At 43.9% G+C, this 12,343-nt stretch overlaps 1 protein-coding gene across 1 annotated transcript in view; it reads right to left on the bottom strand.

Moving 5' to 3' along the window:
- LOC310773156 (TRAF2 and NCK-interacting protein kinase-like) overlaps window positions 1–12,343 on the bottom strand; it is a 175,727-nt gene that overhangs the window by 8,494 nt on the left and 154,890 nt on the right. The window contains exons 30-32 of the mRNA XM_083633066.1: window positions 5,813–5,913; window positions 5,420–5,569; window positions 605–764 (exon numbers count right to left, since the gene is read on the bottom strand). Of these exons, the coding sequence (XP_083489192.1) occupies window positions 605–764; window positions 5,420–5,569; window positions 5,813–5,913 (411 nt within the window). The remainder of the gene's footprint in view (window positions 1–604; window positions 765–5,419; window positions 5,570–5,812; window positions 5,914–12,343) is intronic.

Genomic DNA, 12,343 nt, shown 5'->3' with positions numbered 1-12,343 from the left:
CATTTGAAAAACTCAACAGCAATGTCTCTTTCCAGAAATAATGGCCCGGTTACTCAAGATAATCCACAGACCTAGTTATGAGCAGCTTCATGTAGGAACTATTTTCTTTCAACTAAACTACTCCCACAGCTGCTACTATAGCTAGCTGCAGTTTCATGTATGAATTAGCTAGTGGTTGTAGTTCGATCTAAAGAAAATAGTTCCTCCATGAAACTGCTCACAACAAGGTTTGTGGATTATCTTGAATAACATGATTTCTGGAAAGAGACATTGCTGTTGAGTTTTTCAAATGTATGTTTTTGCCGTTTTGAGCACCACAAGCCGAGTGCCATCCAGTTCCATTGTATTGGGGTAAAGGTAGACATCTCTAGGGCCGATATCTCTAAAACTCAAGCAACTAACACAAAATGATGACATTTTTTGAGAAGAAAAATATGTAATTTGGATTTTAGGGTGAGCTGTCCCTTTAAGGAAACTTGAACTTCCTCCTCTATCTCCAATGTTACTTCATCGAGAGCGGTGTTTATGAGGCAAGCGGGGGAAGGAAAATGTCCGCAATTTGGACAACACACACATGCATACTAATGCGCGGGTTGGGGCGTACCAACAGAGGTAGGCATCTCTCCCCATTGCAGCACCACGTCCTTGGTGATTCGCCCATAGGTGTTGACGTAGACGCCCTCGTCCTCGTAGCACAGCAGCATCTCCATGCCATCGGTCTTAGGGAGCACCACGATGGCATGAGGCGTCACCTGGCTCTGGATCTAACACACGCACGCACGCGCACGCACACACACACACACACACACACACACACACACACACACACACACACACACACACACACACACACACACACACACACTTCATCTGTCATATTTAATCATAATATACATACAATTAAAGAGGATTCAGAGGTTGACTCATGGGTGTTTGACACTGTAGCGTTTGGCCATTTTTTGGACAGCCTTGCATTCTGTTAACCTGGCGGCTGGCGCTGCCAGAACCATCTGCGAACTTGATCTTGGAAACTGGTTAAAAATGGCAGGCATTTCAAAAAATACTTGGCAGGTGATTGGATGAACCATCTGTCTATCACCGTCTATCATGGGCTGATTGTGCATTCATGTGCTCCTCGGATGGTTTGATTTTCTGAGTAGTGTCAGGATGATCGGAAATATGGAAACCAAGATTTCCAAGATTTTTATTGTCACTCCATAGTACAAGTACGCACGTGTGAAATTCTTATGCTGTAGGCTCCATTACAAACAAGGTGCAGTTTTAAATAGGTGCAAAATTACAGCAAACACAATCACAGCAGCAACAATAGGAGCAACTAGTGCCAAAAAAATAGAAACAGCATCCCAGTGCAGAGTCATGTTGCTATCCACGTATAGGCTGAAACAATATGGAACTTTATATTAGTGATTTTGAACTAGACTGGTTGTAGTCTGCAAGCAATATCTGTGGGAATGTAACGTTACTGGTGGAGGCGCACCATGCAGATAACGTTACTGCTCCTACCTGAGTTGTTATCACATAATAGATACGTTTTCTAAGTAAACTAGGTCACTAGGAGGACAGCAACTAACGGTAATACAGTACCACATGACATGACGACATGTGAGCAAATAGTTGATGCAAAATACACTAATTTACATAAAAAGTTTCTTAGCATCAATCAATCAATCAATCAACAAAACATCCACTCTTGTCCGCCATGTTTTCTGCATATATCATGACATCAAATCGGCAACTCGTGTACCAAAATTCTCACAGAGTTGCCGACTTGACGTGTTGACGACTGTTCACGTGAATTTTCCCTCTCGGAATCTTTCCGATGACTCCTCGGATGCTGATTGGTGGTTCGGATTCAAACCAATACATTGGAGCATGGCTAGGTGGATTTGTCCTGTGATCTCGCACATACAGCTGCCTGGCAAGGTTAGCATGCTGTCATCCTCTAACAGAGAGTGTGTGAACATGTGCCAGGCTGCCAAACATCAGGGCCATCAGTGCAGCTAGAGCTCACATTTGGTCACTCTGTCTGACAAGGCTAGAGACCAAATGGGTAAACTACGTATGTCAACAATAAGCACTTTTCTCTGACGTTCATCAACAAAAACAACAACAGAAGTGTTAGGAGAACATACTGTGTGTGTACAAACATGCGCGCGCGCACACACACACACACACACACACACACACACACACACACACACACACACACACACAATTTACATATTAAGTGTATTAAACCCAGTGTCAAGCCTGGAGACCAACCCGATTATGCCGTGTAGCAGGCAGTCATATGGTGTGACTCAAAACCAGACTTTAGGTATGAGGAGGGATTATATCAGTACGACAAACGAATTAGGGGGTGAAAAAACTCATCTTAGCCATCGGGAAACTGCATTTTCACAAGAACTCTGAAAAGTTTTTTTTGGTTGCTACATATGTGCGGGAGTGTGTTGTCGTATTACAAACTGAACACTTCTGCCCACTTTGGCCACGCAATGAACTACAGTACTTTGCATGTTCTTGCTACTGTATCAGACACAGAACTACAAGCCAATCTCAATTAACAGCCCCAGATTATTATTGATTATCAATACCCAGAGGCTGTCACAGCCACCGGCGTCCGCCTATAAATATCTTATTCAGAGACATGTGATGTCTGCAGTGGGTAAGATGAATTTATTCAAGCAAACAGATATCTAGCTGAGTTATCTATTAATCTCTACTGCAATGAACTGTTCCGTACATAGACACAATGTAGTTGTAGTTCTACTGTGTATCCACTATGGGGTTTAACGAGGGATCTATTGATCTAGTCTAAGGGGGCGGATGGCAGGATGTCACCTTCATCTGTTGGGTAGATTGGAAGAAGAGAGGATGGCAGAAAGAGAGAGAGAGAAGGGAGCATTGATGAAAGGCAGAAACAGTCAAAAGACAATCAGCACCGTGGCCAAGAGGATTCTTCATCAGTAAATCAAGGTCATTTGTATGTCAAAATAGAGGATATAGTGTGTGAAAAAAGTAGGACGTTAGAGGACTAAGCTGACTTCATGGAAGAGTCAGAATCACCTCTTTGTAGTCAGTAGTTAGTGCACTCCGGTGCCTTTGACATCATGCAAACCTAGATCATACTGCCTATTTAACATAAACAGTGTGTTAAGGAACTCCCATGCGTCATATTTGGTGAACTAAATAAATACCAGACACGCAGAGGTGAAACTGCTATTAATCTTTGACTTGCACGACAGTAAGTCGATCTAAGAGGTTATCTGCCCCAAAAAAGTAGCTGGGTCGGTGGAAGGCAAAGGCCTTGGGACAGCGTGAGTCACTGCTGACCTTAGTAGGAGGGACAGTGTGAGTCACTGCTGACCTTAGCAGCAGGGGCAGCGTGAGTCACTGCTGACCTTAGTAGCAGGGACAGCGTGAGTCACTGCTGACCTTAGTAGCAGGGACAGCGTGAGTCACTGCTGACCTTAGCAGCAGGGACAGCGTGAGTCACTGCTGACCTTAGTAGCAGGGACAGCGTGAGTCACTGCTGACCTTAGTAGCAGGGACAGCGTGAGTCACTGCTGACCTTAGTAGCAGGGACAGCGTGAGTCAGTGCTGACCTTAGTAGCAGGGACAGCGTGAGTCAGTGCTGACCTTAGTAGCAGGGACAGTGTGAGTCACTGCTGACCTTAGTAGCAGGGACAGCGTGAGTCACTGCTGACCTTAGTAGCAGGGACAGTGTGAGTCACTGCTGACCTTAGTAGCAGGGACAGTGTGAGTCACTGCTGACCTTAGTAGCAGGGACAGCGTGAGTCACTGCTGACCTTAGTAGCAGGGACAGTGTGAGTCACTGCTGACCTTAGTAGCAGGGACAGCGTGAGTCACTGCTGACCTTAGTAGCAGGGACAGTGTGAGTCACTGCTGACCTTAGTAGGAGGGACAGCGTGAGTCACTGCTGACCTTAGTAGCAGGGACAGCGTGAGTCACTGCTGACCTTAGTAGCAGGGACAGCGTGAGTCACTGCTGACCTTAGTAGCAGGGACAGCGTGAGTCACTGCTGACCTTAGTAGCAGGGACAGTGTGAGTCACTGCTGACCTTAGTAGCAGGGACAGCGTGAGTCACTGCTGACCTTAGTAGCAGGGACAGCGTGAGTCACTGCTGACCTTAGTAGCAGGGACAGCGTGAGTCACTGCTGACCTTAGTAGCAGGGACAGCGTGAGTCACTGCTGACCTTAGTAGCAGGGACAGCGTGAGTCACTGCTGACCTTAGTAGCAGGGACAGCGTGAGTCACTGCTGACCTTAGTAGCAGGGACAGTGTGAGTCACTGCTGACCTTAGTAGCAGGGACAGTGTGAGCCACTGCTGACCTTAGTAGCAGGGACAGCGTGAGTCACTGCTGACCTTAGTAGCAGGGACAGCGTGAGTCACTGCTGACCTTAGTAGCAGGGACAGTGTGAGTCACTGCTGACCTTAGTAGCAGGGACAGTGTGAGCCACTGCTGACCTTAGTAGCAGGGACAGCGTGAGTCACTGCTGACCTTAGTAGCAGGGACAGTGTGAGTCACTACTGACCTTAGCAGCAGGGACAGTGTGAGTCACTGCTGACCTTAGTAGCAGGGACAGTGTGAGTCACTACTGACCTTAGCAGCAGGGACAGTGTGAGTCACTGCTGACCTTAGTAGCAGGGACAGCGTGAGTCACTGCTGACCTTAGTAGCAGGGACAGTGTGAGTTACTGCTGACCTTAGTAGCAGGGACAGCGTGAGTCACTGCTGACCTTAGTAGCAGGGACAGCGTGAGTCACTGCTGACCTTAGTAGCAGGGACAGTGTGAGTCACTACTGACCTTAGCAGCAGGGACAGTGTGAGTCACTGCTGACCTTAGTAGCAGGGACAGTGTGAGTCACTACTGACCTTAGCAGCAGGGACAGTGTGAGTCACTGCTGACCTTAGTAGCAGGGACAGCGTGAGTCAGTGCTGACCTTAGTAGCAGGGACAGTGTGAGTTACTGCTGACCTTAGTAGCAGGGACAGTGTGAGCCACTGCTGACCTTAGTAGCAGGGACAGTGTGAGTCACTACTGACCTTAGCAGCAGGGACAGTGTGAGCCACTGCTGACCTTAGTAGCAGGGACAGTGTGAGTCACTGCTGACCTTAGTAGGAGGGGGATTGGAAAATGTTCTAAAATCAATGGAGGTAATACAGCGACTTTTGTAGGACTCATGAAAAAGTACTGTAGGTTGAAATCATCACCTTACTCATACTGTTCATTAAAATGCATGAGGGCTGAGAGAGGCTTATTCAGAAATGCCTTGGAGATCAATAGGAATTTATAAAAGGCATGCAGCACACACACGTATGCACACGCACACACACACACACACACACACACACACACACACACACACACACTTACATGGGAGGGGATGTAGATGTCGTAAGGATTGCCAGAGTCGACGTCGATGACATGGAAGCCCACACTGGAGCCATAGATGACCTTTAACCTCTGCCCCTCCTCCACCGTCAGGTCGACCAGCTGGGGGCGGTGCTGCAAGTCAGTGAATGACTGGCAGAGACAGAGAGACACCGAGAGAGAGTGAGTGACAGAGAGAAAGAGAGAGAGACACCGATAGAGAGAGACACCGAGAGAGTGAGTGACAGAGAGAGAGAGAGAGAGACACAGAATAGTTATAGAGAGGAATAGTTTATAGACAATACTGTAAATCTTTAGAATGTATGTACTGTATGTCTACATGTGTGTGTATACTGTGTGCGTGTGCGTGTGCGTGTGTGTATGTTTGCTTCATACCTTGAAGGCCATGAACTTGTGGTAGGGTTTTGGAGCCCAGGCGTAGATTTCCACTGAGTTCTTCAAAGCGATCACCAGGAACTTAATCCTCTCATATTTCACTGGAAACATGACAGGAGGCGCATCATTCAAAACAGCCTCAACGGCTTGAAGTGACGCTCAAATTAAGGTTTGCACATTCATACAGTTCCACACATTTACACCTGGGCATTACCCAGGACATTCTACACTTCCACACATTCACACCTGGGCATTACCCAGGACATTCTACACTTCCACACATTCACACCTGGGCATTACCCAGGACTACCACAGTCTTCTACTGTTGGCAACGGAGCAGCTCCACCATAGCATTTGGGGGTTAAGGGTCATGCAAATCAGTGGTTCTCAACGTGGGATCCGGGGACCACCAGAGGTCCTTGGGGGGGTTCTGGATGGTCCCCAGCAAATTGAATTATTTCAGAAGAAGTTAACACATTTATAGAATGAAGAAAAAGTAGTTTGGTCATAGATACTGTTGTCTCTCTACCTACAATACAAACAGTCTGTTGTCTCTCTACCTACAATACAAACAGTCTGTTGTCTCTCTACCTACAATACAGACAATCTGTTGTCTCTCTACCTACAATACAAACAGTCTGTTGTCTCTCTACCTACAATACAAACAGTCTGTTGTCTCTCTACCTACAATACAAACAGTCTGTTGTCTCTCTACCTACAATACAAACAGTCTGTTGTCTCTCTACCTAAAATACAAACAGTCTGTTGTCTCTCTACCTACAATACAGACAGTCTGTTGTCTCTCTACCTACAATACAAACAGTCTGTTGTCTCTCTACCTACAATACAAACAGTCTGTTATCTCTCTACCTACAATACAAACAGTCTGTTGTCTCTCTACCTACAATACAAACAGTCTGTTATCTCTCTACCTACAATACAAACAGTCTGTTGTCTCTCTACCTACAATACAGACAGTCTGTTGTCTCTCTACCTACAATACAAACAGTCTGTTGTCTCTCTACCTACAATACAAACAGTCTGTTGTCTCTCTACCTACAATACAAACAGTCTGTTGTCTCTCTACCTACAATACAAACAGTCTGTTGTCTCTCTACCTACAATACAAACAGTCTGTTGTCTCTCTACCTACAATACAGACAGTCTGTTGTCTCTCTACCTACAATACAGACAGTCTGTTGTCTCTCTACCTACAATACAGACAGTCCGTTGTCTCTCTACCTACAATACAAACAGTCTGTTGTCTCTCTACCTACAATACAGACAGTCTGTTGTCTCTCTACCTACAATACAAACAGTCTGTTGTCTCTCTACCTACAATACAAACAGTCTGTTGTCTCTCTACCTACAATACAGACAGTCTGTTGTCTCTCTACCTACAATACAAACAGTCTGTTGTCTCTCTACCTACAATACAGACAGTCTGTTGTCTCTCTACCTACAATACAAACAGTCTGTTGTCTCTCTACCTACAATACAAACAGTCTGTTGTCTCTCTACCTACAATACAAACAGTCTGTTGTCTCTCTACCTACAATACAAACAGTCTGTTGTCTCTCTACCTACAATACAGACAGTCTGTTGTCTCTCTACCTACAATACAAACAGTCTGTTGTCTCTCTACCTACAATACAGACAGTCTGTTGTCTCTCTACCTACAATACAAACAGTCTGTTGTCTCTCTACCTACAATACAGACAGTCTGTTGTCTCTCTACCTACAATACAAACAGTCTGTTGTCTCTCTACCTACAATACAGACAGTCTGTTGTCTCTCTACCTACAATACAAACAGTCTGTTGTCTCTCTACCTACAATACAAACAGTCTGTTGTCTCTCTACCTACAATACAGACAGTCTGTTGTCTCTCTACCTACAATACAAACAGTCTGTTGTCTCTCTACCTACAATACAAACAGTCTGTTGTCTCTCTACCTACAATACAAACAGTCTGTTGTCTCTCTACCTACAATACAGACAGTCTGTTGTCTCTCTACCTACAATACAGACAGTCTGTTGTCTCTCTACCTACAATACAGACAGTCTGTTGTCTCTCTACCTACAATACAAACAGTCTGTTGTCTCTCTACCTACAATACAAACAGTCTGTTGTCTCTCTACCTACAATACAGACAGTCTGTTGTCTCTCTACCTACAATACAGACAGTCTGTTGTCTCTCTACCTACAATACAAACAGTCTGTTGTCTCTCTACCTACAATACAGACAGTCTGTTGTCTCTCTACCTACAATACAAACAGTCTGTTGTCTCTCTACCTACAATACAAACAGTCTGTTGTCTCTCTACCTACAATACAGTCTGTTGTCTCTCTACCTACAATACAAACAGTCTGTTATCTCTCTACCTACAATACAAACATGTTGTCTCTCTACCTACAATACAAACAGTCTGTTGTCTCTCTACCTACAATACAGACAGTCTGTTGTCTCTCTACCTACAATACAAACAGTCTGTTGTCTCTCTACCTACAATACAAACAGTCTGTTGTCTCTCTACCTACAATACAAACAGTCTGTTGTCTCTCTACCTACAATACAAACAGTCTGTTGTCTCTCTACCTACAATACAGACAGTCTGTTGTCTCTCTACCTACAATACAGACAGTCTGTTGTCTCTCTACCTACAATACAGACAGTCTGTTGTCTCTCTACCTACAATACAAACAGTCTGTTGTCTCTCTACCTACAATACAAACAGTCTGTTGTCTCTCTACCTACAATACAGACAGTCTGTTGTCTCTCTACCTACAATACAGACAGTCTGTTGTCTCTCTACCTACAATACAAACAGTCTGTTGTCTCTCTACCTACAATACAAACAGTCTGTTATCTCTCTACCTACAATACAAACAGTCTGTTGTCTCTCTACCTACAATACAAACAGTCTGTTATCTCTCTACCTACAATACAAACAGTCTGTTGTCTCTCTACCTACAATACAGACAGTCTGTTGTCTCTCTACCTACAATACAAACAGTCTGTTGTCTCTCTACCTACAATACAAACAGTCTGTTGTCTCTCTACCTACAATACAAACAGTCTGTTGTCTCTCTACCTACAATACAAACAGTCTGTTGTCTCTCTACCTACAATACAAACAGTCTGTTGTCTCTCTACCTACAATACAAACAGTCTGTTGTCTCTCTACCTACAATACAGACAGTCTGTTGTCTCTCTACCTACAATACAAACAGTCTGTTGTCTCTCTACCTACAATACAGACAGTCTGTTGTCTCTCTACCTACAATACAGACAGTCTGTTGTCTCTCTACCTACAATACAAACAGTCTGTTGTCTCTCTACCTACAATACAGACAGTCTGTTGTCTCTCTACCTACAATACAAACAGTCTGTTGTCTCTCTACCTACAATACAAACAGTCTGTTGTCTCTCTACCTACAATACAGTCTGTTGTCTCTCTACCTACAATACAAACAGTCTGTTGTCTCTCTACCTACAATACAGACAGTCTGTTGTCTCTCTACCTACAATACAAACAGTCTGTTGTCTCTCTACCTACAATACAGACAGTCTGTTGTCTCTCTACCTACAATACAAACAGTCTGTTGTCTCTCTACCTACAATACAGACAGTCTGTTGTCTCTCTACCTACAATACAAACAGTCTGTTGTCTCTCTACCTACAATACAGACAGTCTGTTGTCTCTCTACCTACAATACAAACAGTCTGTTGTCTCTCTACCTACAATACAAACAGTCTGTTGTCTCTCTACCTACAATACAGACAGTCTGTTGTCTCTCTACCTACAATACAGTCTGTTGTCTCTCTACCTACAATACAAACAGTCTGTTGTCTCTCTACCTACAATACAAACAGTCTGTTGTCTCTCTACCTACAATACAGACAGTCTGTTGTCTCTCTACCTACAATACAGACAGTCTGTTGTCTCTCTACCTACAATACAAACAGTCTGTTATCTCTCTACCTACAATACAAACATGTTGTCTCTCTACCTACAATACAAACAGTCTGTTGTCTCTCTACCTACAATACAGACAGTCTGTTGTCTCTCTACCTACAATACAAACAGTCTGTTGTCTCTCTACCTACAATACAAACAGTCTGTTGTCTCTCTACCTACAATACAAACAGTCTGTTGTCTCTCTACCTACAATACAAACAGTCTGTTGTCTCTCTACCTACAATACAGACAGTCTGTTGTCTCTCTACCTACAATACAGACAGTCTGTTGTCTCTCTACCTACAATACAGACAGTCTGTTGTCTCTCTACCTACAATACAAACAGTCTGTTGTCTCTCTACCTACAATACAAACAGTCTGTTGTCTCTCTACCTACAATACAGACAGTCTGTTGTCTCTCTACCTACAATTAGGGATGTCACGATACCAAAATTATGAGTTCGATACCGATACCTGCCTAAATATCTCGATACCGATACTGAAACGATACCACGGCAAAAAACTAAAACATCAGGAAAAGTAGTGGAATAAATAGAGGGGACAAAACATGGAACTTAAAACTTATTTTATTGATTTAACAAGGTAATGCACAGCCATGTAGTCATTTTACTACATGCTGGTAGTACTGCCACCACGTGTGGCGCTGAACATGCTAGAACTTTTATTAGTTCTAGCATAGAACTAATACATAGCCCAATACATGTAGGCTAGGTGTTTTTTAGGTGTTTTTTACAATTAATTCGTATATCATTAATAATTGGGATTATTGTAAATATTAGGATAGGTGACATCAGATGACTGCTTACCATGTAAAAGCTTTAATAACACTGGCATTGAGAGCCATAGTGTTATTAAATATTGTACATGGTATGCAGTCATCTGATGTCCCCTCCCCTAAACGTTACATGTCATGACTTGCTCCTTCCTTGGCAGAGATCTGTGCTCCAGCACATTGCCTCGTGTTTTACTGTAAACGAGTAGGCTATTGTGACAAGCGAACTTTTTCAGTGAAACAAGTTCGCTTGTCACACAATACTCGTTGGACTTATTTGAGGGCATGTATGTTTATCGTTCACGTTCGCTAACCTGTCGGTCTTTAAACTCTTTGAACAGGTCGGGGTGCCTGTCGGCAAGATGTTTAGCCAGGTTCGATGTGTTTGATCCTTTCGCTTGCGTCACGTTGAAGCACCTTTTACACACTGGTTTGGATGTGTCCACGGGCTTGCCTTCGCTGTCGGCAACGTAAGCAAAATATTTCCATATTTCGCTTCGTGCATCTGCTTTTTCTACAAGCGTTGGTCGGCTTGCAAGACTAGAAGAAGCCGCTGCCATTTTCGCTGCGTCTGTCCTGTGTGTCGGGGTGCTGTAGTGAGGACTGAACGACTGTGGCCAGAGAGCGAGCAGAGAGGGAAGAGAGGAAAGTCGACACGCCCCCACATGAAGCAGACAGAGTCAGAGACAAGCTTTTTTTCACTTTTCACGAGTCACCATTGGTTCAAGGCAAGGCTGTGTTGCCTTCACGTGAGGTGGGAGACAGGCTCTCAACTGTAATGCCGCTGTGTCTCTCTCCTCCGCTAACAAACACCACGGTCGCACACTGACGCAACCCATGACATTTTTTTAAGTATCGGTACTAAATTAACGTGGTATAGTATCCTTTTTAACGGCAGGGAACCGCGGTACCATACTAATACCGGTATACCGTGCAACCCTACCTACAATACAGACAGTCTGTTGTCTCTCTACCTACAATACAAACAGTCTGTTGTCTCTCTACCTACAATACAAACAGTCTGTTGTCTCTCTACCTACAATACAAACAGTCTGTTGTCTCTCTACCTACAATACAAACAGTCTGTTGTCTCCCTACCTACAATACAGACAGTCTGTTGTCTCTCTACCTACAATACAAACAGTCTGTTGTCTCTCTACCTACAATACAGACAGTCTGTTGTCTCTCTACCTACAATACAGACAGTCTGTTGTCTCTCTACCTACAATACAAACAGTCTGTTGTCTCTCTACCTACAATACAAACAGTCTGTTGTCTCTCTACCTACAATACAAACAGTCTGTTGTCTCTCTACCTACAATACAAACAGTCTGTTGTCTCTCTACCTACAATACAAACAGTCTGTTGTCTCTCTACCTACAATACAAACAGTCTGTTGTCTCTCTACCTACAATACAAACAGTCTGTTGTCTCTCTACCTACAATACAGACAGTCTGTTGTCTCTCTACCTACAATACAAACAGTCTGTTGTCTCTCTACCTACAATACAAACAGTCTGTTGTCTCTCTACCTACAATACAAACAGTCTGTTGTCTCTCTACCTACAATACAAACAGTCTGTTGTCTCTCTACCTACAATACAAACAGTCTGTTGTCTCTCTACCTACAATACAAACAGTCTGTTGTCTCTCTACCTACAATACAAACAGTCTGTTGTCTCTCTACCTACAATACAGACAGTCTGTTGTCTCTCTACCTACAATACAAACAGTCTGTTGTCTCTCTACCTACAATACAAACAGTCTGTTGTCTCT

The sequence above is a fragment of the Poromitra crassiceps genome (assembly GCF_964638095.1).
Source record: "Poromitra crassiceps genome assembly, chromosome: 3".
Classification (NCBI taxonomy): Eukaryota; Metazoa; Chordata; class Actinopteri; order Beryciformes; family Melamphaidae; genus Poromitra; species Poromitra crassiceps.
This window is presented reverse-complemented; position numbering and strand designations above follow the sequence as displayed.